Source organism: Zosterops lateralis (assembly GCF_965231275.1).
Source record: "Zosterops lateralis genome assembly, chromosome: 13".
Taxonomy (NCBI): Eukaryota; Metazoa; Chordata; class Aves; order Passeriformes; family Zosteropidae; genus Zosterops; species Zosterops lateralis.
This window is the reverse complement of record NC_139773.1, coordinates 1,653,355-1,680,241: the sequence shown is the minus strand read 5'-3', so window position 1 is coordinate 1,680,241 and position 26,887 is coordinate 1,653,355. Positions and strand designations below refer to the sequence as shown.

The following is a 26,887-nucleotide window of genomic DNA, read 5'->3' as shown; positions in this document are numbered from 1 at the left end:
ATGTGCCCTGTGATGAGATTCCCAGCTGGAGCAGTGCTGGGTGTTATTGTTGGGTTCCATCCTGAGCTCAGCGCTCAGTTTTTCCTCTGCCCTCCCTCAGACAGTTTCTATTTCAGTTTTTAAGACTCCGGGCTGGGGAATATTTGAGCAAGAGCCCAGAATATGGTCCATTACCTCCAAATGTCGCACAGCAGCTTAAAACAGGCCTGGCAAGGGGGGCAGCTTAGGAAAACAGTGATGCACCTTGGAAAAGGCACTTTATTCTGTTTGCTTCTGCCATACTGGAGTATACAGTGGAAAACCGTGCTGGCTCCGCTTCTCTGCTCTCCTCTCTGGTTTCACACTGCCCAGGTGAGCTCCAGCCATCCCTCCCTGCCAAGGGCATCCTACCTGTTGTGCAACCCCCCCAGGGCTCGGTGCAATTGACTTCATGCAGCACATGGCAAGTAGAGAAAGAGCAGAGCGAGGCGGGTATTTTTCCAAGTGGGTGGGGACTCCTAAATTCCCCTGGCATTGGCCACAGAATATTTTCAGAGCCTCTGCTCCAGTGTCTCAGCCCGCCTAGCCCTGGGGAATTTGGGCAGCTTCATCCCCAGCCTGACTCAGCGCAAGCTGCTCCTCATCCTCTCTCTCTTACCAAGAGCTGTGAAAAGCACCCCAGTGGCGACTGCTGCCTTCAGAGGAGCCACCACTGGACCAGCCGGGGTGGCTCTGGCTCTGTGGGGACCAGTGTCATCAGGTGCCCCCCAGCACTGTGGCCTCCATCAGGTGGCCCAAATGAGCACCCAAAGTCAGCGATTCCGAGCAATGCTCAGGAATTTTGCCTGTCCCCAATTGCTTAGGCAGTGTCCCCCTCCCCTGCCCAAAGGAGATGCGGGGCTACAAGGTGGGCTGGAGCAGCAGCCCCTCCTGCATCTGTGGGATGCCAGCTCCCAGGGAGGAGGAGGAGGGCTGGGAGGAGGTGGCTGGTGGTGCTGCAGGAGGGGCAGGATGCCCAGGTGGTCTCGTGCCACCACACCTGAGCCCTTCACACCCAGTACTGGTTGTTTTTCAGCGGGGGGTTGGAAGTCCGGCAGTACTGGAGGAGCTCGGGGTCTGGAGGTGCCCCCGAGGGCGGGGGACCCGTGCCCTTGCCCTCCAGGGTGGTGACAGTCGTTAAGGGGATGTTTTGGCTGGGGTCTGTCCTCCGGAAGGTCTCATGGTCTGGCACAGCCCCGTTCTTGGCCTTGGAGGCGGGAGTGCCCTGGACGTTGTGCTTCCCAGTCTTGTTGCGCTTGTGCAGGTAGAAGAGCAGGGGCAAGATGAGGGCCAGCAGGAGGACAATGAGGCAAATGGGGATGATGATGCTGAACATGTTGGCCTCAATGAAGCTGAGGAAGGTGCCCCCTGCCCCAGGGCTGGGGCTAGTGGGACTGGGAGCCAGCCAGGGAGTTGGGGGCATGCCCAGCTCGCTGGCATTGGGGCTGCTCCGTGCCGTGCCATGGGGCACTGGGGGTGAGGGTGCCAGCGGAACCGTGAGCAGGGTGACACCATAGGATTTTGAGGCATTGTAGGGCTCGATGCTGTACTCCAGGGATGCCAGTGCTGGTGGCACGCCAGCAGCCACCAGCTCGAAGGAAAAGCTGTCCCTCTGCAGGGGTTGTTGGGAGTCCCCAGCATCCAGCACCTCCAGCCCCACCAGCCCTTGCTCCAGCTCACTCTGACTGAAGGTTTCAATTGGGGAGGCGGGTTGTCCTGGATCCCTGGATACCCTCACAAGACGGCTGGCACGGGGCGCCCTGCGGACCTTGAAGACTGGGACACTCTTGGTGTGGTTTGCTAGCTCACTGGCATCGAGGACACTGGTGTCGAGGAGGGCTGTGGTGCCTCGGGGCCACAGGCTGCCCGCTCGGGTCTTCACTGCTGCACGGACAGTCACATTCACCACCCCAGTCCTGTTTCCTGCCCGTGAAATAGCAACGAACTGGAAGTCATCCTCGGGTGACCTGAGGTCACTGAAGGTGAATGTCACCTCCCTGCGATCCAGCTGCTTCTGTGAGAAGCCCCGTGATGGCTTCTGGTTGACTTGCACCTGTCCAAACCTGGGGTCCTTGATGATCCTGTACAGGACATTACCTGCCCCTCGTGGTGCAGCACCCAGCAGGTGATGATGGGACACAGGGGCCCTGTTCAGGTCTTGGGGCACCTCCAGAAGTGCAGTGGTGCTCAAGGCAGGCAGCACCTCGATCTCCAGTGAGGTCTGGATGGATGGGTGGTGGCCACTGGAGAGACTCAGGGCTAAGGAGCCTGGGGCACGGCTCCCAGTGGCCACAAACACCACGAGGCCAGCATTGACATCCGCTTGGGTGAAGCGGCTGATGGGCTCCTGTGGGTTGTGTGCACTGGCCACGTGGCCAGCGAGGGGTCTCTGGAGGACGCTGTACACCATCTCCTGTGGGGACACCACTGGGTCTGCCACATCCAGGTACTCCTGTGACAAGGTGACTACGGAGCCTGGTGGGACCTGCAGCACTTCTTTCCGCTTCACCACCTGTGGTGACTTGGCGCTGCTCGTCACTGTTATGTTGAATGCTTCAGAGATGACCACCCCATCCTGTGGAGGACGGACAAACTGTTGTTCCCGGGGCTGGAGCCAAGCCTTAAAACTGAAATGATCTTTGGAGATGCTGTTCCCACTATGGGCGTACACCACACGCCTCACTACCAGGTCTGACTGCAGGAAAAACAGGTGTGACTGCTCCAGAGGCACACCAGCCACCAAGAGCTGTCCATGAGCCGGTGGCTCTGTCACCAGGAAGACAACATCATATCCAGCCCTCTCAGGGACCAGGATCTGGCTCAGGAGGTTGGAGGCATCCAACACTGAGGTGTCAATCTCAGCCTGCTGAGCACTTGTGAGCTGCAGACCTGGCAAGAAAAGGGATAAGAATTAAGTAATGAAAGCTTAATTTCATTGATGTAATGATGGAAGAAGGAATCGGATGCAGTTTTAGATGTCTGATGCAATGTATCAGCCATGGAAAACAACACAATGGTGTCTTCTTCAGACAAACAAGCCCTCCTGAAGAGCTGGTTAGTCCTTCTCCATCCTACCCTTACCTGCGTTTTTCCAAAGCTGAGTCAAGCGCCGGGGACAATTTTCCTCGAAGGAGATCAGAACGAGGAGGATGAAAGAATCTGAGATGGTCGTGGGAGTGACCACTCGGAAGCGGATGGCATCTTGGGCCAGCCAGAAGGGCTTGTCTGGCATCTCGTGCTGGTAGAAAATCAGGTTGCTGTCCACCTGAAAATGAAAAAAAAAAAAAAAAAAAAAAAAAAAAAAAAAAAAAAAAAAAAAAAATCCTTGCTCAGCTCCTGTCTTGACTCTGGGATGGAGCAACCAAGCTCTAATTAGGTAAGAAATGGGGATTTTCACTAGCCATGGCACAGTAGTGACCATGGAGAGCTCATGGTGTATCTTTACCAGGATGTGAAATTGTGGCTGCCCCACCCCTGAAAGTGTCCAAGGCCAGGTTGGACAGAGCTTGGAGTAACCTGGTCTAGTGGAAGGTGTCCCTGTCCATTGTGGGGGAACAAGGTGACCTTTAATCTCCTTTCCAACCCAAACCATTCTGTGATTCTGTTATGTTTCTCCCAGCAATTAGGGGAACTGAGGCTCAGAGGAAGGGTTGAGCTTGTTCAGCATCCTCCAAGGGTGAGGACAGCACAGAGAAGCTTCCAGGGAGGGTAAAACTATGTGTCTCTGAGTGATGGAATAAAATAAGACCCTTGCTGGGCCCTGCAAAATTTGACCCCATGGGAGAAGGGTTTTTTCAGAGCAGAGGTGAAAAAATCATGCTTGGCTCTTCCTTTCAGCAGCAGCCAGGCTGGCTGGCTCTGCAGCAGGGAGATGGCCTAGGAAAAGGGATTATAGCTCCCTCAGCCTCCCCCAGTGCTAAATCCAAGGCTGGGACAGCAGCTCTTAATCCCTCTCAGCAGCTGTTGGCAGAGCTGGGAAAGTCACAGCACGGCTGGAGCCTTGTGTTGCCTCCTGCCTGGGATCAGGTGCCTGTGGTGGCAGTGGGCTCAGACTGGGACCCCCATGCTGTGGTGAGGGATGATGAAGGGCTGTGTTTGGGGTTCTCAGGGGCTGGAGGAATTGAAATCTTACCTGGGCTTGGGTGAAGTTCCTGATTTCCTCCCCCTGTGAGGTGGTCAGCCTGCCCAGGCGTGGGGCTTGCTCGATGCTGTAGTACAGAGTAGTGGAGCTGGTGGGACTGTTGCTCACTGCCTGCAGGTTCTGGCTGGTGATGGGCTGCAGGGCACCTGGAAAACACATCCAGTATGGATTTCAACCTGGCCACCCACCTGGAACCTCTGCCAGGGGCATCTCAGCAGTGCCTGGGCAAGGAGAGGAGGCCCATTTGAACTGGGAGAAAGGGGAAGGGGTACCCACCTGGGCAGACAGTGAGGCTCTGCTTCCTGACCAGGGTAATGACGGGCTCTCTCTGGGCCCTGATGAGGAAGAAGTGCCCAGGAGATAGGTTCTCACCATCCCACAGATCAAAGGCAAAGCCGCCATCCAGGGGTCCTGTGGGAAGCACAGAGCTGGGAATTTGTGGGAGCCAGAGGAGATGCAGCCCCCCATGAACCTATCAGGGGTTTTGGACCAGGGATGGGTTGTGCATCTCCTGTGGTGGCACAGTGTCCCCATCACCCTGGGGTGGTGCAGGGGGTGCAGGACACTCAGTCCTGCCCTACCTTGGTGCACGAAGAGGACGAGGCCGTTGTCTATCTGGGCCTGAGTGAACCTCTGGACTTCAGTGCTGGGCGCTGCCCTCAGCACAACCTTCCCGTTGGCTGGGGGCTGGATGGAATAGGTCACTTCTTCTGCTGGGGAGTCCTCATCCTCGGCACGCAGGATGTGGGGACTGAGAACAGCCGTGGCACCTTCCCGCAGCTGGGGGACAGGGAGAGGCTGTCATCCCCCTGCCATACCCCTGGCACTTCTCCCCTTTTCCCATCCCAGCTCAGGCCACTCTGCTCTGCCAGAGCACATCCCAGCCCAACAAGGGCGCCTTGTCTGCATCCTGGGTGACTCCTCCATCATCTGGCCTCTTCCCAGCCCTGCGTCACTGCTGCCGTGTTTGCCAGCACGTGCCACGCAGCCGGGTCTGTGCCTCTGCACGGCTGTGCTGGAGGGCAAAGGTGCCTCAGTTTCCCCAGTTCCTGGAAGTGGAAGGGGCCCCTGGGGGCGGGCACTGTTCCTTTGAGACCTTGCTTTGCAGGGAAGGGGTTTTAGTGGGGTGCATGAGCTGCTGCTGGGTACACAGTGACCACAAGCAGCCCTGTCTCTCCTGGCTGGGTGTTTCTCCTTGCTCCTGCTCGTCCCAGTTCCCGTCCTACCGCCCCCTCACAAGGCTGCAGCAAGGCCCGCTGTCCCAGCAAACCCTCTAGGAATGACAAATATGTGGCCGAGTTCAGAGCCACTGAGGAACTTCCCAGGACCACTTCCTCCCATCCAGTGGTGCTGACCCTCCTGTGGGAACATTGCCACCCCAGGGCCCTGGCATCTCCCATCTCCAGCTGGAGGCAACAATTTTCTCCGCTCATGACCCTGTGCCACATCTCTGTCTTGGCAGACCACAGGGATGAATCTCGTGCTGCCAAACAGGTTCTGCCCACGCAGCCCAGAGCTGCCCTTTGCCTTCAGGATGCCTGGAAATCATGGGGTGCATGGATGGAGCCGTGCCATGGCTCACGTGGGGTGGAGAGGTGGGATGTGCAGCATCCCACAGCATCATGAGGCTGGGATCTCGGAAATCTGCATCTTAGGAATCTGCAAGACAACACCCAGGCAGGCACTGGAGGAGGTTCTCTGCTGGATGAGCTCTTTTCTGCTGTTTTCAGCTGGCCTAACCCAAAACATTGCTTGAGTGGGTGTGGGTGCCGACAGAGAAATTAAATCCCTCAGCAGTCCCCATGGGATGGCAGAGGCAGGCTGGAAAACACAGCTTTGGAGAGGCAGGGTGGGGGAAGTGCTGCTGGACACACAGCTGGGACAGCAGCTTCACTGTGCATGCACTGAGTTTTTTGGGCTGCTTTCTCTCCCCAGCACCCACAGCAGTTGGAATTGCAATCACACCAGGGGCTTGGAGCCAAAGAAAACTCCCTGTGGGCAAAGCAGTGGGGGCTGGCAGCCCCAGGGCATCGCTGTCCGCTGGGAAGGGACAGTCACAGTGGCTGGAGTAGCTTTGCTCCCCGCCCCGAGCCGCGGGAGCTGACCCATTTCTCCGTGCTCCTCGTCCTCCCTGAATTATTAAAGCCTTCCGCCTGGCTCCTGCGCTCCTTGCTCAGCTCATTGTGTTTGCTCAGCCTCCGTGTCGCCTCTGCTCGCGGGGAGAGCACGCGGGGAGGTGGCGGAAAAGCGCCGGGAGCGTGGCCGTGTGCTCTGGGGCGGCGGTGGAAGCCTCTCTCTCGGTGGCATCCAGCCATCCTTCCTTCAGATCCAGCCCCAAAACTGCTGCTCCTTCCCAAGGGGCTCTACTTTGGGGTCTAGACCCAGCCCGTTGTCTCCCAGCCCTCCGAGGGCTCGGCATCCCTGGAAACCTTTGTGCAATCCCTCTCCTGGGCCGGCCTGACCTTTAAACACTGAAGTCATCCCTCAGCAGAGCACAAACACAGCAGGGCCGGGCCTCTCCCATCGTCCCTGTTGGGGGAAGGAAGCCTTTCCCCACTCCAGAGCTCCTCTGGGCAGCTGTGGTTGCTCTTTCCAGGGTGCAAAGGGAGTCCCATGGAAAGGCAGACAAATTCCTGCCTCAGAGTTTATTTTTAGGAGGTTTTTCTGTCTTTTCACCCTTATTCTTAGCATGATGGCTGGTGGGGAGGGAAGGCCGTGCTGACACTGGATGTCTGGAGTGGGGAAAAGGGGATGCACAGGCCCAGCAGCTAGGGGGTCAACTTCTCCCTGAATTTTGGCTCAGTCGAGACAGGTCTATAAAAGGGATTTGGTGGGAGGCTTCCTGGGCTGGAGGGGGAAAACTGGGCCAGGCAAAGAGCTGGGGCTGGGGGTACCTCCCAAACTTTGCTGGTATCCCTCAAAATGACTGTCTCTGGGGCTAGGCAGGGCAGCCCCCTCCCCTTGGGCATCTTCTCCAGAGTCCAGGCTCCCAGAACCCTTCCCAAGGGAACTGTGTGGTGATCCTCATGGAGCAGATTGCTTTCCAGCTGCCACCCTGGGAAATCCCGGGATAGTGAAAGTACGTGCAGGGGGGTGGGGGGGGTGGGGGGGGTGGTGGGGGGGAGAATGATGATGCTTCCGTGTTTTCCACTAAATTCTTTGCTAAAATTTTGCATTAGTGACTCCGAAAGAGACAGGGAAGTGTTGGAAGCAGAAGGTGGGGGGGGTTCAGCAGCAGGTGAGACCTCTTCCCTTCTGCCGTTTTTCGGGATGGACATAAAGAGAGGTGTGAAAGCTGCCCAGATGATTGAGTAATTCCAACCTGTGTTGGTGAAACGTGGGCAAGCTGCTCTTGGAGCTGCCGGGGCTAATCCCGCGAGCCAGGGCTGCGGAGGAGACGCTGCTGCCGCCGTGGCAGCGCTCGCCGCGCCGGGACCGCGGGGCGATGCTCCCACCTCGCGGCCGATCCCCGCATCGGCGGCGGGGCGGGACGGGCTGGGAGCGAGGGCAGCTCGCTCTCCGCCTCCTCCACAGCCTCGCCCCGTCGGGAAAACGCTCCTCCCTTCCCCATTCTCCGTGACTCGCCTCTGGGCGGCAGCCGGGCTCCGCCGAGCCCCAGCTCCTGCGAGTGTAGGGGGGTCCCCACGCTGGGCTGGGGGATGGGGTGTGCATCCCCGTGGCGTCCCTCCCTTACCTGCAAACCAGCGTTGACCTTCAGCCGCGGCCCCTTGGTGCTGCGGGGCAGGATGGTGATGAAGAGAGTCCGGGGATGGCTCTGCCGGGATACCTCGGAGGCGTTGGCCAGGATGGTGAAACTGTCAGTGAGGGATCGGGGACCATCCTGTCTGTACTGGATCTGCTGGTTCTCCACCTGCGGGGCAAGGGCCAGGTGATCCTCCATGGAGGACAAAAGCTACCGGCCCCTCTGGGGTTCAGGGGACCCTGAACCATCCTGGGAGGATGATGGCAGCCCACCACTAGCTCAGGAGCAACCTTGTGGGTTCTCTGCTGGAAGCAGACCTGGAGCCCAGCCTGGGCTGCTCTGCCTCCATCCCCACCCCATATCCCCAGGGGCTGCAGAGCAAACCCATCACCCCAAATGCCTCCATCCCTTCTGATGGGGAGAAGACTCCTGCAGCCCTCCCCAAACTCCCAGTGTGGCTGGGGGCTGGAGACCACCCCGAGCTCTCCCCAAACCCTCGGGAAAGCAGCCTGGTGGGCAGGTGGGTGCCCGTGGGTGCTGTACCTCGCTCCAGGTGAAGCTGTGCAGCCCATCCTGCTCGGGCTGCTGGCTGCTCAGGAGGGTGCCAAAGCGGGGGGGCTCGAGCACGCTGAACTCCATGCCAAGAGCTGGGTAGTAGGTGTTGGGGATGTGCAGGATGCTCGAGGAGATGGTGGCAGAGCCACCTCCTGGCACTGTGATGTTGTGGACATCCAAGGGGACGGTGATGGGGAGCACAACCAGGCTGACCACCACTCCCTCCAGAGGGTCTGCACTGCGGGCTGTGATGTCCAGGACAAACCGGTCATGCTCCTCGTTAGGCTTGGAGTGCAGGTAGAGGACTCTGCCACTGTTGATGTCCTCCTGGGTGAAGGACTGGATGGGGTCCAGGCTGGGCTGCTCATTCATGTCCTGGCTGTGCTGAAGCATTGCCAGGAAGCCGGAGGATGGGGGGCTGCTCACCAGGTAGACAATGTCTCGGGAAGATATCTCTTCGTGGGTCACCTGGGAGTGTAGGGGAGACCAGGCATGAGTGGGAGGGTTGGTAACTGGGGCTGGGCTGTGCCACAGCCCACCTACTGTGCAATCAATCCCTCAAAGCTTTGCTGTGGGATGAACCACCACACCTGAAGCCCTCTCTGCCCCTGGGCAAAGCCTGCCAAGAACACAAGGCCTTGACTCTGAGCAGGTGGGAGTAAAATGGAGTCCCATGGGTGGCCATCTGGTTTGGTGGCCAGGGAAGTCATGCAAGGCATGGGGAATGACTAAAGAAGGGCATACTCACCAGTAAGTCCTCCTCCTTGATCCCAGCTGCTTCTCCCTGGAAAACATAGATCTCCCTGTGGTTGACTATGCTCAAGGGGCTGGGATGGGTATCCAAGAACACGCTGATGGCCAGCGTGTCCTCTACTGCCACCTCATTTGCTTCTACAGTGAACTGGAGCTCGTCCCGGCTGTTCCTGCTCCCATTGTGGTGGTAGGAGATCTCTCCTGCCAGCAGGTCCCTCTGGGAGAAGGCCATGACCGGCTGCTCCCCTCTCAGCACAGTCCCCCACCTTGGGGGGGTGGTTATCAGGAACCGTATTTCTTCATCTGACCTGATGTCCATGTTGGTCTCCAGGCTGAGGACAGAGGAGTCAATGCTCCCTTGGGTGCCCTGGTGGATGACCAGACCAGTGTTGTTGACTATTTTGATGTAGGGCTCTGATGCCTGCACTTCCAGGAGCGCTGTGGTTTGATGGAGGCCATCCGAGACCTGTAGCTGGATCCAGCCCCGGTCAGCCCCAGAATGGACAAAGAGGATCTTCTTCTTCCTCAGGTCATCCTGTGTGAATCGATAGACCTGGTGGCTTCTGTCATCCACAGACACAATGCTGCCAAACAAGATGTCCTTCCTGGTCAGCACCAGCTGCGCGTCAGAGAAGCCGGAGTCCTTGTCAGTGAAGGCAATGTCGTCGGTGGTCAGCAGGTGCTGCCCGTTGCGCACCACATTGAAGACTCTGTTCACTGCCCGCACAGGGCTGTGGTCATTGACGGGTTGGATGGAGACCCTGAAAACGCCCCTCACCTCCTCAGCCTCCGACTCGGCGCTGCCCTCGCCCTGCCTGATGGCTACAAAGGGGATGTCGTCCTCCAGCGTCTCGGAGTCATCGTGCTGGTACAGCAGCCGGCGCTGCAGGATGTCGTCGTTGCTGAACTCCGTGATCTCCTCTCTGGAGGCCCAGCCATGGGACGCAGCCCAGGCCAGCCTGCCATGTGCTGGCCCCTCAATCACCTCGTAGACATAGTCCATGCTGTTCACGCTCTGCACAAACAAGTGATCCTTGGAGATGATGGCCTGTCCACCTTCCTGCACGGTCAGGAGCACATTGGTTAAAGTTGGTGCGTCAGGATCCCCACCAATGCTGATTCTGTAAGTGTAGACGGGCGAGTGCTCCTCACCAGCGTGGACACGGAACTGGAAGAAGTCCTCAGCTTGCTGGGAGTTCCTGATGGTTACGCTGTAGCTCAGGTGGTTTCCCTGCAGGTCCTCGTCAGTAAATCCAAAGCCTTCAGTCAGCCTGTTGCCAAGCAGCTCCAGGTTTCCCTTTTTGGGAGCCTGGATGATCATGTAGTGGAAGGGAACTGGGGCAGAGTTTGGATCTTCCAACATTGCCTCCAGCTCCTTGCTGGTGATATTTCTGTGCCGCTTATTCTTCATCTGGAGGGGAGCCATGGTCCTCATCTTAATGGTGGCTCTTTTAATCCTTATGAGGAAGGTGTTGTTTGGCAAGAGCTTCTGCCCCACCTGGACTTTGAACCTCATCTCCTCCACGCTGTCTTCCAGCCGGTGTTCTGGGTCTGTGCTAAAATACTGGATGCGTCCTTGCTCCAGGTCTTGCTGGTGGAAGGACTCAACTTTTTTCCATTCCACTCCCATGCTCCCTTGCTTCTGGACCTCACCATACTTCAGAGGCTCCGTGAGGACATACAGGATGGAGACCCGTTGTTCCACAGCATTGGTCTCCACTGACAGGTTGGCTGTGGTGATGCGTGTGGCCCCTCCTTGGGAGAGGGAGAGGCCGGTGTTATTGAGCAGGCGGATTTCAGGATCAATGGCGAGGATCCTCAGAGTGGCAATGGGGCTCGGGACAGTGCCATCACTCACCTGCAAGGTGAGCTGTAAGTTTGTCCCACCCTGGTGTACATAGACTACATTGCCAGCTTCCAGGTCCCTGCAGGAGAACTCTTCAACGGGCACTCCAGGGTGGAAGTCTAACTCCACATAACCCTCCTCCATCTGCTGACCATGCACCTGAAATTCGAGGTCATCACAGGACGAGTCATCATCCAGGACCTGCAGGATGTCTGTGGTCAGGTGTTTCCGTGTGTGCCTCAGGATTGTCATGTGGTTCCCATGGGGGAAGATCACCTGTGGGGCATCGTTGACAGGGTTGATCATGATGGGCAGCAGGTACACCTGTCCCTGCCGCAGGCACTCTGGGACCCCTTGCTGGGTGGTCACTGTCACCTCCAGCATCAGCTGGTCCATGGGCCCCTCGGAGCCATCATGGATATACCTGACCTTCCGATTCACAATGTCTAACAAAGTGAACTTCCTTCTGCTCCTGGACCCGGGAATGTCCAGCTCCAGCTGCCCATGCCTGGGGTCATTGGTGATGCTGAAGAGGATTTGGGACTGGCGGATGTTGGCCAGGCTCAAGTCTACCGTTGGCTGGGCGTGTTTCCACTCCAGGTAGGCCATGCCCCCCTCAGAGACGATGAGGGGGCTGACGTGCAGCAGCCTGCTGATGTTGGCAAAGGCGGGTGGGAAGCTGCTGTCAGGCCGGCATGGTTCCACCACCAGGCCTGGTGCTCCTGAAAAGCCATTTGGAGGTGGGGAGGTGGATGCCTCATCCTGCTCATACACCTCCTCATAGTCCCAGTAGTGGTCCTGCTTCCCACAGCCTGCTGTGATGTCCTTTGTGATCACGGCATCCTGCAGGCTCCTCCTCTGCAGGTTTATCCGGAGGTCCTCCAAGCAGCCAACAAATGAGTGGTTGGTCATGGTCCACAATGAGATGAAAGAAAGATGGTGCTCCCTCAGCCTTTGCAAAGCTTTTTCATCCATACCTCCAATGAAGAGGTTTCCCTGAAGGTCCAGGTAGTTGTTGATGCCCCGGTTGGAGGTGGATGAAGCATAGTAATCTATCAGTATCTCAAACTTGTATTTATCTGTGTGGACTTTGACATAGTGCTGCTGCTCATCGCTGATGAAGACGTTGTTGTGCAGGACGATGACGCCATTCCCCTTCTCCACAAACCCTCGCAGGCGCCCATTGGAGATCTCCAGGTAGAAGAAGTCATTCTCCAGCCCTGCGTGGTAGATGAGGGGTGCCTGGGTGATGCTTGTCGTTATCACAAACTCAATGGTCGCTTCTTGCCTCGCGTCCCACATGGGAAAAGCAATGTAGGAGTGCGGCCCCGGGAACCCGAACGGGTCCTCGGGCTCTGCAAAGAACTCTGTGCTGCATCCTTCCTGGACACGGTAGAAGGTCTTGGAGCTCCCATCAGCAGACAGATGGGAGAGGACATCCAGGCCATTGAATGTCACCAAGTGAAGACACCCCCTGAAGGGAGGGCTGGCCTCGGCAAGGTACGGCAGGTCCAGGCTGCCCGTCCCGCCAGCGTAGAGGCCGTACTGGATGTCCAGCTCCCTTGCTGGCCCTGCAATGTCTGCCGAGCTGTTAAAGAGGCCATTGATGGTCAGTGTCATCCTGCCATCTTCCACCAGCAGCTCCACATCGTGCACTGCCAGGTTATTGAGCTGCAGCCCTGCTGGGGACTGCAAGGTCACCTCCTCCAAGCCCAACTTCAGCCTGGCCTGCAGGGAAAGACACAAAATCCTCAGCTCATGTGAGACCTCTCCACCTTTCAGTAACACCTGCTGAAGCATGGACCCACATCCAGGCGCTTGCAAGGGTTTTGCTCCCTTGGTTCAGTCCTACACCTCTGGATGTGCTCCTCCTTCATCTTCCCCATGGCCCTGCCCTCTTTGTCCTGCTCTCTGAATTTCTCTCCTTTTTCATTCATCCTCAGCAAACCCCTCCATCTCCCAGTCTCATGGCTGGGCTTCTCTCCCCTCACAGAGCAGCCCTGCCAGATGCTGGCTCTTCCTTCCCTGCTCTATCTTGACCACTGCCCTCCATCCTTGCAACCTGGGCTGCTTCCAGCCCTTTCCCTGGGAACTGGCAGGGGAAATAGCAGGCTTTGCTCCTCGTGGGCAGCAGCCTGGAGCCTGCTTAAGTAGAGGGTTAGTTGGTGGGACACGTGGCCTGCATTAGGGACACCTCTGGCCAGTGGCTCGCTTGCTCTTCTGCTTTAGTTTAATGTGGTTGGTAGCCCAGCCCAGTCTGCAGGAGAGGCAGGATGTGTGCCTTGGATGCTCCCTGCTCTCTTCCTTCGTGGTGGATGCCAAAACCATAACCACAGCAGGGAATTTTATTCCTCTGTCTTGATTGCTTCCCATGTTCCAGCTGGGACAAGGGAGATCTCTTCTTTCCCTGGATCCTCTCGTCTCACCTGCTCACACCTGAGGATGTTGTGCACCATGTCTGACCACGCAGTGCACACAGGGTGCCAGTGCCAGGGTGTCCCCATGACCACCCCCACCATCACCCAGGCAGTGGGTGAGAAGCTTCCCCAGATGGAGCCTTTTTCTCTGGATTTAACCAAACCTTCCAAGACTGTGTCCACTCCCCTCTGGTACCCTTCCCTGTCAGGGGTCCTGGCAGCTGGGCTGCCCCTTCATCCCCTCACTGGATGAAGCCCTGACACAGAGCCCAGGGAGAGGATGGGGGTGCCAAGGGGTGACCTGCAGGCGGCCAGCTTCCAGCTGGAGCAGGAGGTGGTCGGGCTGGCCGGCAGCCAGGAAGAGCAGCCCATTCCCCTGGCTGGTGAGCAGCTGCAGGTGCAGCCGCACTGTGCGCGAGGCATCCGCCAGCGGCATCTCCACAAAGCTGTCCCCGAAGAAAGAGGCTGGGGAGAGAAGGGAGAGAGGTCAGGCAGGGAAGGACACCTCCTGAAAGCCCTGAGAGAGATCCCAAACCCCAAAAAGAAGCAGGGAATGAGACCCCAAATCCAGGAAAGGGCAGGGAATGAGATCCCAGTCCCAGCAGGGATCAGGGAACAAGATCCCAGATCCCAAAAAGGAGATAGGAATGAGACCCCAAATCCAGGAAAAGGCAGGGAATGAGATCCCAGTCCCAGCAGGGATCAGGGAACAAGATCCCAGATCCCAAAAAGGAGATGGGAATGAGACCCCAAATCCCAGCAGGGATCCAATCAAGCAGTGCAGGGAATTCCCATCAATTCCCACCCAAACCCCAACCCAAATCTCCCCAAATTCCCCTAATTTCCATCCCCAATCTACCCTCAACCCCCCCCAATTTCCCCCAAATCTCCCCCAGTTCCCACCTCAAACTTCCCCCAATTCCTGCTCCAAATTTCCCCAAATCTTACCTCAAATCTCCCCCAATTCTGACCCCAAATTTTCCCCAATTCCTGCCCCCAATTTCACCCCAAATCTCTCCCAATTCCCATCCCAAATCCCCCCCAATTCCTGCCCTAAATCCCCCCAAATCCTTCCAAATTCTAACCCCAAATTCTCCCAATTCCTGCCACAGGTGGGTGCTGTGATTATGGAGCCTCCCAAGCTCATCCATCAGTCCTTCTCTTGTTTGCTATCTGACAGGTTGCTGGAGTTCAGCAGTCTAAAAACATGCTTGGAGGAGTCTGTTTCTCTGATTTTCCTAAAGAAATCCTAGAAGGGTTTGGGTTGGAAGGAAACTTAAAGCTCATCTAGTCCAAGTCCCCTGCAAAAGTCGGGGGCATTTTCCACTAGCCCAGGTTGCTCCAAGCCCTGTCCAACCTGGTCTTGAACACCTCCAGGGATGGGGCAGCCAGAGCTTCTCTGGGCAGCCTGTGCCAGGGCCTCAGCACCTTCTGATTAAAGAAATTGTGTTTCTCCTCAATGCTGGAGGAATAAACATGAGTGCCAGTGATCCATATGTGGATGTGAGAGCATACGGAAACCTCGTCTCAGAGTGGGCGCCTGGAGATGCAGCTGGAACATGTTCAACATCCAGCATACATCAGCCCTGGAGGACTCAGCTCAATGGCATGTGGTCATGAAATGACAGACTGTGTCACAGGGCAGAGGAGGAAGAGTGCAGGATTAAGAGTACAGGGAGCGGCGAGGCTTAATTTTAGAGCGCTTTTAGTTTTTAGCTGACTCAAAGCATGCATGTGCACCTCACACATGTTAAATGTGTGTGGCTGGGCCATGCAGCCACCCATCCTGCTTGGCTCCAGCTCAGCCTGTGGCAAAGCTCTGTGCTTAAACATAAACACTCCAGCCCTGTAAGCTGGAAATGTTTGGGGAGGATATGTCAGGGACTGGGGGCAAATGCACATTTTCAGTCCATATGTAGTCACAGCTCTGCTGGAGTTTATTTGTGTGAAGTTTCCCTGCTGTGCTTTACTAGAGCACTTATCAGATCCACCCACTTGCCGACCTACCCTTTGGGGTCCCAGATCTGTCTTGCTGAGGGCAAACAAGAATAGGAATTTGGCTTTCAGGGTCCCAACCCCTGACCTCTTTTGGAGGAGGCAGGGGTGTGTGTTGGATGCTGGGGTGAAACCAATCTTCTGCACAGCTAGGTCTGCATATAAACACCCACATCTGCTCTTACAACTCCTTCCCTGGTTGCATTTTCCTCTTGCCCAAATTTCTGTGGGATGACCAGGGTGGGAACGGGCAATGCAGGCTTTGATAGCGGTGTGGTGCAGTAAGTGAAAACCCAGCCCTGCAAGACAGCCACAGTCACTGAGACATTTGGAAGGGAACCATTTGTAGAGGTGATGGCAAAAGCTGGTGTGGCAGGGGCAGAGTTGGAGCACTCTGTTTTGGCTTTTCACATTTTCTTCAGAGCTAAGCCCTGCAGTGCCCTGCATGGGCAAAGCTCTTCTGAGCCCTTTGGGAATGGGGGAACCTCCTTGTCCAGGACACCACCAAAAATCATTTCCTGCCACTGGCAGCAGAAAAAAGTGCCTCAGTTTTCCCTTGTGGTCTGGGAGGATGACGTGGGTGTCGCAGGGACCATCACCCCACCTGTTCTGGACTGGGAGGAAATGGCACCATGGAAATATCTGGCCTTTGCTGTAACACCGAGCCCTTTGCCCAGCCCAGGGCAAAGCTGTCAGGGTGCCTGCTCATTCCCTGGCCCTCGTGCCTGCTGCTGGCTTGGGGCACTTTGGCTTCCTTGTCCTCTTCAGCCCAAGCAGTGACTCAGAGGAGCTGTGCTGTTCTCTGCAGGGCTCTGTCCTTCCCTGACCCGCTCCCTGCTTCCCATAGTCCCAGCAAAACCAGCCTTGCCCAGCAGCCAAGGGTGGTGGGTGCTGGGGCTCTCAGCACTGCCTTGTCCTGGGGCTTGGTGAGCAGGAGTGATGTGGCACAGTGGAAAAGGGAATTTTCTGTCCCTCCTTGCACAACCACAGGCACACGTGTGCACATTTGGTCCCCAGAGACATCCCTGTTATGTGCTGGCTCCTGTCGAGGTTCCCTGTGAATGCTCCATGCTCCAGCTCCCACTGGGATTTTGCTACGTTTTAGTGGCTTTCCCTAATTCACAAAATGTTTTTCAGATGGGTTCTGAGAGGCTGCTCTCACGAGGAGGGAAAGCTTGGCTGGGCTGGACCCAGCAGCAGCTCCCATGTCCGCCCAGGGACTGGGCAGTGTCTTGCCGTGGGTGCTGGGGATGAGGGTTTGGGGCTGCTCCAAGACCAGCTTGTTTTCCAATGTGCCAGGGGGCACCAGCTCCTGCAGCCAGCACATTTTGTCCTGCCCTCACTCTCCCAAAGCTGCCAGAAATGTTTTTCTTCTTCTCTCATAAAATACTCCTAATAAAAAGCTCCCAGAGGTGCGGATGCCATGGGGAGTGGTGCTGTTTGTTGGGGAGGATGAAGGACCCTTGCCCAGATCTAGGAGGCACTGGAATTTTTCTCCAGCAGCAGAGGCATGTAAGTTACTGCTGTTTGTTTTCCCAAATTCCTGCTTTATTTCAGGGCCACTCTCCTCCTCCTCCCTCATCAGCCCAGACAGGATGTGAAGCCACTCAGCCTGTGACATTTCACTTTCATGAGGGACCTGCAGCTTCTCACCTCCATCTCTCCTCTTCATTGCCCTCCACTTTGGAAAAGACACAGAAAACATGGATTTTTTTGGTTTTTTTTCAAACCCATTTTGCTCTGGAGGAGCCTCCATAGGACAGGGTGCCTCATCCTGGTCCATCACTTGGAGCAAGAGGGTCTTCCATGCAGCCTTCCCCATCTGTGGGCAGGCTCGGGTGAGCTCCTGGGATCCTCCCATGAGGATGAGATCCCATGCCCCAACAGCACCTATCTCAAGTGATCTACGGATGCCGTGATCACACCACAGGCGTGTTGTGCCCCTCATCCCTGGACACAGATGCCCAAGGTGGCCCCTCCTCTCCTGTCACGGGGAGCCACAGCCCAACAACCCATGTCCCAGCCACGGGTTGGAGTGGACATTCCGGATGTCCCACTCACCCCAGATAAAAACAGTTGACATTCCCAGCTTGCTGCGTCCCACAGGAAATCACCATCGGAGCCTTGCCAAGCCGATTGAAAGGCGTTGACGAGGCGAGAGGAGCCTCCGTCACAGTTTCCGAGCAGCCAGCCAGCAGCCAGCAGATTATAGACTGCAGTGTCACTTGGTTGTGGGTTTTTTTTTTGGTTTTTTTTTTTTTTTTTTTTTAGTTTTATTTTTGCATTGAAAAAAACAAGGAGATGAGCCAAAAGCTCAAAGGAGGGGTCTGGGAGCGAGGCCCCGGGTGCGCTGGGCTGCTCCCGGGGCCTGCGAACAAGCGAGGGCTCTGTGCGAGCCCGCCCTGCCCCGGCACCCGCCCCAGCCGCCGGCCACGCGCCGGCCCCGGGACGCTTTGGCCCTTTTCCCCTGCTCCAACAGCTGAAAACACGGCTGCTCTGGCCTCTCCAGTTGCTGGGTTTTTTGATGTTCAGAGAATTTTCTGGCAGAGCCTGGGGGGATCTCCACCCGCTCAGGGGGCTCTGGGCTGGGGGCCCTCCGAGTGCTTGGGGCTCAGCAAGGCTGTTTTGGGCTCTCCTTTGTGTTTTAACAGACATCTCAGCACAAAAACTTCTTCCACCTCTTTCCCAGCACGTAGGAGGTTGAAGGAGCCAACTCCAGGCCCAGGGAAAGGGAAGTACTCGGAAAGCTCAGTTCAGAGAGAAGCGGCACTGGACACGAAGGGTTTTGGGAGCAGGGAGACATCTCCTGGGTGTGCGGGAGGGCATGGGAGCTGCTGGGTGGATGCTGCCCTGCCCGAAGGCTCCGACCCCAGCGTGGGGCATCCCCAGCCCTGCCGCAGGACAGCCAGCAGCGTTTTGGGTGTGCGGGAGGAGGCTGCAGGGTCTCCCCCAGCTCCGGCCGCAGGAGGACGCTGAGGCTGAGCAGGAAGGAGCGGAGCAAACCCTGCCCGGGGATGGGGGTGTGGAGCCGGGGAGGGGCTGGATGCTCAACAAGGCTACATTCAGGCTGCGGTGGGGCAGGTGGGAGCCAGAGCCGGTGGCCGGCTGTGTTTGCAGGGAGGGGACTGGAATTCATTAAAGCAGCTCTTTAATGACCGCAGCGGGTGCCAGTAGAGCCCCGTGCAGACACACGCGCCCCCCTGAAAGACTCCCTGTGTTTGCAGCCGCTTCCCACCCCGGCCACACCGGTTTTCCAACGGTGGAAAAACAGCCGGGGAGTGAAAGCTCCTTGTAGCCCGAACAGCCCCGGGTTTGTGCGGCCGCTGGTGCAGCCCAGCCCTCCGGCTGCCCTCCTTCCTGCCCGCCTACCCTGTGCCAACAAGCGGCCCCTGTGCCTGGTGCTGGGTGCTGCTGGGCCGCCCCAAGGGCAGCTTGCTGCATTCCTTCTCCGCAGCCTCCGGAGCTGGTTTTGAGGCGCTTTGAGTTGTTTGGGTTGGGTTTTTTTTAATTTAAGTAACTTAAGGTAGTGAGGTCACCCTTGCCAGCCCCATTGTGCTGCAGCCCCACCTGGAGAGGCTGGGGGATGTGAACACTGGAGAGACTTGGGGGATGTGAACATGGGAGGGGTCCAGTGGATGAAAATACTGGGGGGTTCAGGGGAATGCCAACACCAGAGGGGCCTGGGCGATGTGAACATCAGAGGGGTTCAAGGGGATGCAAACACTTGAGGGTCTTGAGGGATGCAGACACTGGAGGGGCTCAGGGATGGCTGCCCAGCCCTGAGGATGCTGCTCAGCAGCTTGATCCCCTCCTGTTCCCCCCGAAATGTGTGCATAAGGCTCTCTTGTCCCACCCCCAGTGTCGGCAGGGTGGGCAGGACCAGCACCGTGGGTGGTCCTGGGGGCTCCCTTGTCCCCAGCCCGGCTCTCTGATGCCCAATGGGACCTGCAACCCCCCGGAGCAGGGGCTGGGCTGTGCCCCTGTCCCCACACAGGGTGGAGGAGCCACGGGAGGAAGGGATCCAATGGGCTTTTGGAGAAAGGCTTCGTTATGTTCCACATTCCCTTCATTTTATGGTGTGGTTTTATTTATGGCCAGGGAAGGAAATGAGCAGCTTGCGAGGCGGGTAAGGCAAACACAGTGGTCCTCGGCTTTGGCTGGGGGGACAAATGGGGGGCTGCTGCCTTCAGACATACCCTGAGACCCGAGCTGAGCACCCATCTGGGTCTCCACAGCAAAGAAATCCCAGTGCAATGGAGATGAGCTGGGTTTAGTCTGCAGCAAGGGCATTCAAACCCAGTGGGGACCTTGGGATCACAGCACAGTCCTTTTGTGCCTGCCCCAGGAAAGCTTGGGGTTCTGTCTCAGGATTTATTGGATGGGGTGTCATGGGCACAAATCCATCCCTGCTGTGATAGCTCCTGGCACACAGGAAAACTTTTTCTTTCATCCCCAGCCCCAGTGATTGCAGTGACTGCTGCTCCCACATCCTGAGCCAGGGCTGTGCGTGCTTTTCCAACCCCGGCAATGGGAGTGAGTGCTCTGGTTCTCGCCTCCCACCCGCCATCTGGCCCTCCCTCACGGCGGGGCTCCCAGGGGCCGGCGCTTTCCAGGAGCGCTGGCCAGCAGAGATTGCTGGAAAGCAGCACCCACAAAACCACCAGAAAAGCCATGGCTGGTCACCTTCCCAAGCCTGCCGACCACCAGCAGTGCCATCACCCTTGTTTTGGGCGTGGGAGGGAGGAGAGTCCCGGCCAGGGGTGCTTTGCTTCGCCCCCATCCCACCCCGGTGGCCTCTGGCTGCACCGCGCCGCTTTGAACCCCTCCTCCTGTGTTTATTCATTCAGTTCCTCTCCCCCGTTCCCCGGCCAGCTGCTCTCCGCTCGCTTTCCCCAGCCTCCTGCCTGACAGCTTTGGGGAAAAATAGTCTTTTTTTTACAGCCCACGGACTCTGGGGTCAGGGGAAAACATGAAAACATGCCCCCTGCTAATTCTGTGCTGTCTGGGAGGGGGCTGGTTGTACACTCCCGTGTCCTGCCAGTCCCAACCCCCTGCCCAGCGCCTGTGCCTGCCCCTGCCTGCCTTCCCCATCCTTATGGAGCAGCATTAGGAGCTGTCATAGCTGGAGGCCATAAAGCAGGGTCCAGGAGGCTTGGCTGGAGCTCCAGAGCTCCGTCGCTTATCCAGCGTGGTTTTACGATGATTCAAGCACAGCCCTAAAGCTGATGGTATTTCCTGAGCTCTCCTGCTCGGCCAGATGCAGAGCCATGGAGGGGAGGGCAAGGAGCTGGGAGCCAGCCTGAAACACGCCCCCCCCCCCCCCCCCCCCCCCCCAAAGGTCACAGGGCTTTTGGGAAGAGCTGGGGGGATGCCCCCCCTGGAGCAGGGAGCCCCAAAGCCCGGCAGGAGCAGGAGCAGGGATGAAGAGCTTTTAACGATGTGTGGCTCAATGGCTCCGGAGGGACTTAAGGGATAAGCCCAAGCTGGAAGTAGTGTTTGGAGTGTTTGCCCTGGGAAGGGAAGCGGGGGGGAGAAAGTGGGAGGATTTGGGGAAGCGGGAGGCTCAATGGGGCTTTTGTGCTGTCCCCTGCAGCGTGACTCAGGCTCGCTCAGGCTCGCTCAGGCTCCCGCTGCCAGGAGAAGTTGGCCTGGAAATATTGTATCAGCCCCAGAGGACGTGGTTTCCAAACCATTCGAAGACGGGTTTTGTTCTACTTTTTTTTTTTTTTTTTTTTTTTTTTTCCTCTCTCTCTCCCAAGCCCTCTTCCCCTGTCTCTGAGGCTCGTAGGTTTTCCAGCTCCACCCTGCAGATCCTGGCACCCGCTGCCACTGAGTTCCCTATCCCACTGCTTCCCACCCCGTGAAGGAACAGCTTGCAGAGCTGCAGGAGGGCTTGTGGTGGCACACGAGGGGACAATCCCAGCCAGCCCCGTGCTGGAGGAGCAAGAGGATCATGGAGGAGTGGGGCACCAGGGTGCACATCCCACCTGCAGATCCCTGAATCCCATCCCTGCCTGTCCAACAGAGCCACTGCCTGTTCCCAAGCTCATCCTCAGACCCAGTGAGGGGAAGGAGCTGGCGGGAGGGGAATCGGAGGAGCCGGGCCAGGGGATGCTCACAGACACGCCTGGAAGGGCTCGATGTTACCGGAGAGATCCTCGCCTGGTGTCAACAAACAGCCCGGCAACCGCCGCCGGAGAGGGGCCCGGCTCCAGCCGCCCGGGCTCTGATGTTTCCCAGCCTCGCTGGTGTCAAGTGGCTCCTGACGTGCCAGGATGGGGGGGAGTTATCAGCCAAAATGAGGGGAGAAGAACGAGCACGAGCGGCAGTGTTGAAACCTTGCCAGAAGATACCTGCTTGCCCTAATTGCAGCATCCCGCACTCAGGGATGGGGAAATGTTTTAACAGAGACGTTAAAACGTGCAATTATGGTGTAAAATGTGTAAATTGGGGTGATTCAGCTTTAGTTGTGCTGGTAATGCAGCACCCACAGCACCCAGCACCCCACAGGGCAGCAAGGACCACAGCCAGGATGAGCTTTTGGTGATGCTGAGTGCTGTGAGGGGCAGAGAAAAGTGTCTGCAGGGACAGAGATGGGGGTTTGCAGTGTGGATGGGGGAAAAAGTGAGGATACTTTTCCTCCTCTGGAGCTGACATGCTAAACTGTCTGCAAAGAGAATTAGTATTTTCTTTTTATCCTCTCTTTCTAGAGCTGAAAGCTATGCCCTCTCCTCTCCTCTCCTCTCCTCTCCTCTCCTCTCCTCTCCTCTCCTCTCCTCTCCTCTCCTCTCCTCTCCTCTCCCCCCATCCCTCCCTGCCCTGTCTCCCCCTCCCCACTCCTGCTATCCCCTGACTGTTCCATCCATGACTTTTCCCTCCAGGATGATGTTTACAGAGAAAATAAATGCCTGCTCTATTTGTAGCTCGGGGGGAGGCACGGCTGCCAGGGGGGCTGTGGGGGTGTGGAAGCTGGTGCTCACATCCCCTCCCAGGGCTGCAGGCCTTTCTCAGCCACATCTACCTCGGGCCAAGACTTCCCTCTCTTCTCCCAAGCTCCCAGAGGAAATGACCCTAGTGGGCTCAGAAATTTCTGTGGGATGGGATGCTGAAAACCTGGAATCCCTTCTAAAGCCCGGCCAGAGGCTGGGAAAGGGAATGGGAGATTCCTGCTGCCTGCCAGTGCTGCACCAAGGCAGGGGTCTGAGATGGTCGAGGATGGGGAGCACCCATTAACTCGGCTGGGGATGGCACCACAAGCAGTTGGTGACTCCAAACCCTCCCTCCCTCGCCTGCCTGCAGCTAAGAGGGAAAACAAGTTTCAGAAAGCCAAGATTTGGGCAAAAGTAGCAGCAGGGATTCTCAGGGCCGTCCAGAGCTGACTCACAGCTCACGACGGCTCCTTCCCCAGCCAGTGAGTCACGGCCATGGATGAATTTGCTCCATCTCCTTGTCTGGGAGGCACGTGATGGGCCCAGCCACCTCCAAACCACGGTGTTTGCCCCATGGCTTTCTCCACCCCCGGCAGATTTTGGCACTCCCGCCCTTCTCCAGGGCTGCTTTCTGTCTGTCGGGCTGTCAGGCAGCCAAGAGCAGCCCTTGGGCACAGGGCAGCTCCCAGAGGTATTGCCCGGAGCCATGCAATGGGTGACACACCCGGGGAAGGATGGAAAATGGCAATTTCTCACCCTCTTGGATACAAGGCTCAGGGCATAAACATCTCTCACCCCACCCCGATGACAGTTGAGAGGCCCTGTTTGGAATAAACGACTGGAAATGGGTGACAAATCAGGCAGCAAACCTGCATCCTCCCTGTCCTGGGGTTGGGAAGAGCTAGAGCAGCCCTGCTCTTATGGATTTTAGTCTGGCTTTGCAGAGCCCAATGCTGCCCTGACTCTCAGATTGCCTTTGAGGAGCAAAGGCTTTGTGAAGGGTTCTCTGACTTCATAGAGTGTATTTGGAATATACTTTATAGAATATAAATCTATATAGAATATAGAATGAATAGAATGTAGATATTATATCAATAAAACAGACTAAAAATTATCCTCATAAATAATATCTAACGACATTCTGCTATATTGGCCAATATAACCAAAAAACTTGACCTCCCTTTTTCTGGTCTATTTACCTCACAAAAGGTCTGAGGGGAGGTGTCCCACCCTGTGCAGCACAGCAATGTCCAACCAAACACAGGACACAGCTCAGAGAAGGGCTGGCTTGGGAATGAGGAAGCTCTGATGGACACTTTCCTTTCTCTGTGTCTCCAGGGTTGTGGTGAAGGGCCAAATGAGGCTTGGGATGCCCAGGTGAGAGCTGGGAAGGGCACAGGAGTATCCCGGAGTCTCCCAGCTGAAGGCTGGGGGTGATGCTCACACTTTTGGAAGCTGGCTTCCCAAAAAGGAGACAAACAGAGCCCAGCACCTGGAAAGGGCCGCGGGAGCAGCCCCGGGGAGCCGAGGCTGGGCTGGGCCAACGCCTGTTGAACAGTCTGTGCTTTGAGCTTTATTTAGGCACGCAGGCTCCCGCCTCCCAGGCCCTGTTCCTGTCCAGCCTTCAACCTGACGTGAGCTCCTCGGGGTGAGCTTAACCCTGTCCTGCAATCCTGCAGGAATGCACTCATTATATATTTGCCCACAGCCCTCTGTTGCTAAATATAAGAGTGAGACAAGAATATTCCTCCCCTATTCCCACGATACCAGTTTGTGTTCTCCCCCCTTTTCAGCATTTTTCCTGTTCTTTCCCATCAGCTGGAAACTTTTCCAGCTGCTTTGAGCTATGACCTTAAAACATGTGGCGTGATCATAAAAAAGAAAGTTTGAATAAATCAGTCAGATTTCCAAAAGTGGAGGGAAAGGAAGAGCCGAGGTGGCTCCATGGAGCTGAGAAACCTGCGGAAAGCAGGAGGGATCCTGGATGGATCCCCAGGGCAGACACTGCTCCCTATCCATGGGCAGGTATTCTGGACAAGCGAGTATCCCACTTGCCTCCCCAGGACCCCGTCACTGCTTCTGGGGTCCGCCTAAACTTTGGAGGGTGTTACATTTTTGACACCCACTTGCTGAAATCTTGGGGTGAAGCTGCTCACGGGCAGTATACACATCCAATTCTCTCTTCTCCCCTCATCCCAAACCTCCAGTAAGAGGGATTTTGGGGAAGGGGGAGCCCAGCCTGTGGGTGACCTCGCTGGGAACCGGAGGGGAGCCAGGCCGTTGAAAAACAGTTTACTAAAGCTTCACACTCTGATGTCAAGAGGACAAGTTTTATGAGTGTTTTTTCTTTTTGGTATAATCCTGTATTTGATGAAGTGCAGGATGACTCTTCCCATGCTGGGCTGGGCAGGAAGCCCTGGGTTCCTGAACCTGAGCTTGGAGGGAGCACAAAACAGGGCCTTCACCCCAAAAGCCTCCAGCATGGTGCTGGAGGCTCTCCCTGATGGAGACACAGGGATGTCCCATGGGGGGCAGCCCATGGGAACAGCTGGAATGAGTGCTGCTGGCCTCAGCAGGGATGTTCCCAACTGCAGGGGGCTTGTGGGAAGCTGCTGCCCAGACCCAGGGTCACAGCTGGAACATCTGTTTCAGCCCAGTGCAGAAGCAGCCCCCAGTATTGGAAAATGGGTGTAAATCCCCTTTTCTTCCCCAGCCCCGCCTGTTGACACCAGGGAGATGCCCACTGATCCCCAGAGCCGTGTTACAGCCATGGGGGGACTCACCTGGAGGCAGTCTGGGGGTGTTGGCAGGTGTCAGTGAAAGCCATGGGGGTTTGGGGTTTTTTTGGGGTTTCTCCAGCCCATTCACCATGAAAGAGTTTGGGGCTGCCAGGACAGCCCTCAGACCCACCCTGGACACGGCGCAAGCAGCAGATCCATGTGGGGAAATCCCATCCCAGGATTGAAGGGTCAGGGCTGGGAGGAAGGAGACCACTCTGTTCATTAACAAAAGGGATTTTTTTCCACTCAGCTTGCCAGGCACCCTCCTATTTTGGTGCATGACAAAAAATAGAAAGAACAAGGCCTAAGGTAACGAAAGGAGCATGTCCCAGAGGCCACTTGCTCTCTGGGAGGGAACAGGGACAACAAGAGACCAACAGCAGCCCTGCAGGTGCTGGGGGGCACAAGGCTGGGATCATCCTCCTCCCAGCACTAACACAGGCTGGGATGCAGAAGGTTGGGAAACAAAAGACTGGAGGTTTTCAATAATTCCTTTGGAAACTGCTGGGAGCAAGCTCCTGCCTTGCTGGTGGTCAGAGTCTTGGTCCCTGGGGGGAAGTTTGGGGAAGAGAAACTGCTCAATTAAATTATATATATATTTTTGAGGGTGAGTTAGGGACATGAAAGTGCTTTTTAAGTTCCCTTCACTTTCAAAGCTGCAGATGCTGCTGATGCAGTGCAGTGCCCAGTCAGATCCCAGGCACAGCTTGGAGGGTCAGACCTGTGCCAGTGGAATGAGACCCCTGTCCAGACCTGCAGAGCCTGCTGAGGCTCAGAGCAGGGCAGCTCTGAGCATCACAGAGCAGGGAGGGAGCAGGGCTGTGGGACAAGCTGTCAGGATGCTGAGGCTGGACACACATCCGTGATGAGCTGGGTGGGCAAACCTGGCTGCTTCATGGGGAAAACTGGGTATAAATCCCCCTTTTCTGTCCTGCTGGGACTGTGCAGCAGCCAGCCCTGTGGCACCACGGGGTGACCCTCGGCCGCAGCTGGTGAGGGGTGCCCCGACACCCCAGGGTGGTCCCGCACCCTTCTTGGGGCTGTGCTGCTGGGAGAGGTCACTCACCCTTGGCCCAGGCCACCGGCCACCCCAGCGCTCAGGAGCAGCCCCGGGAGGTGACACACGCCCCGCAGACGCTCCAGCTCCCTCCTTCCTGCCGAGCCCCCGCTCCTGGGATGAACATGGGCTGCCCTCGCAGGAGGCTCCCGTGGCAAGGCCAGACACGGGCAGGGAGGGCTGGCGAGCTCCCTCCCCGTGGCGCCGGCCTTGGCGGGGCAGCCACGGTGCCTTTCCCCCGCCGGCTGCCCCTGGCGCCGACCAAAGCTGCTCCGAGCCGCCTCCCACACGGCAGCACAGCCCGTGTGCCCTGCGGAGAGCGCCCAGCCAGGCACCCTGGAGCCACCCTGCGAGCCGCTCCCCTGCCACCCTCGGCTTTCCTGCCCCAAAACCAGCGCTCCTGCGCCACAGGACTCCTCACCCCTGGGTCACCCCAGCGCTCCCCCCTAGCTCCCCAGCTCTCCCAGGAGGAGCATTATCCCGTAGGGTTTCCCACCCTTCGCTCTGGGGCTCCCCAGTTCGCCCAGGAGGAGAATTATGAATTATCCCGTAGGGTTTCCCACCCTTGGCTCTGGGGCGGGCTCGGGGTCGGGACTCACCTCCGGCCGGGGGTCCCGCGCTGAGGGGCCAGGGGTGGCCGGCCAACAGCAGCAGCAGCAGCAGCACGGTGGCGATGCCACCTCGGGCACCCAT

The 26,887-nt window shown here is 57.2% G+C and overlaps 1 protein-coding gene across 1 annotated transcript; it reads right to left on the bottom strand.

The window, feature by feature from the left end:
• On the bottom strand, positions 1–26,887 carry CSPG4 (chondroitin sulfate proteoglycan 4; the record flags this gene model as incomplete). The annotated part of the gene is made up of 10 exons (XM_083871312.1): positions 1–2,907; positions 3,100–3,283; positions 4,151–4,305; positions 4,436–4,570; positions 4,741–4,939; positions 7,854–8,030; positions 8,406–8,885; positions 9,166–12,744; positions 13,735–13,898; positions 26,794–26,887. 10 exons carry the CDS (start codon positions 26,885–26,887, stop codon positions 1,028–1,030), a joined length of 7,047 nt encoding a protein of 2,348 aa, XP_083727438.1. The 3' UTR covers positions 1–1,027.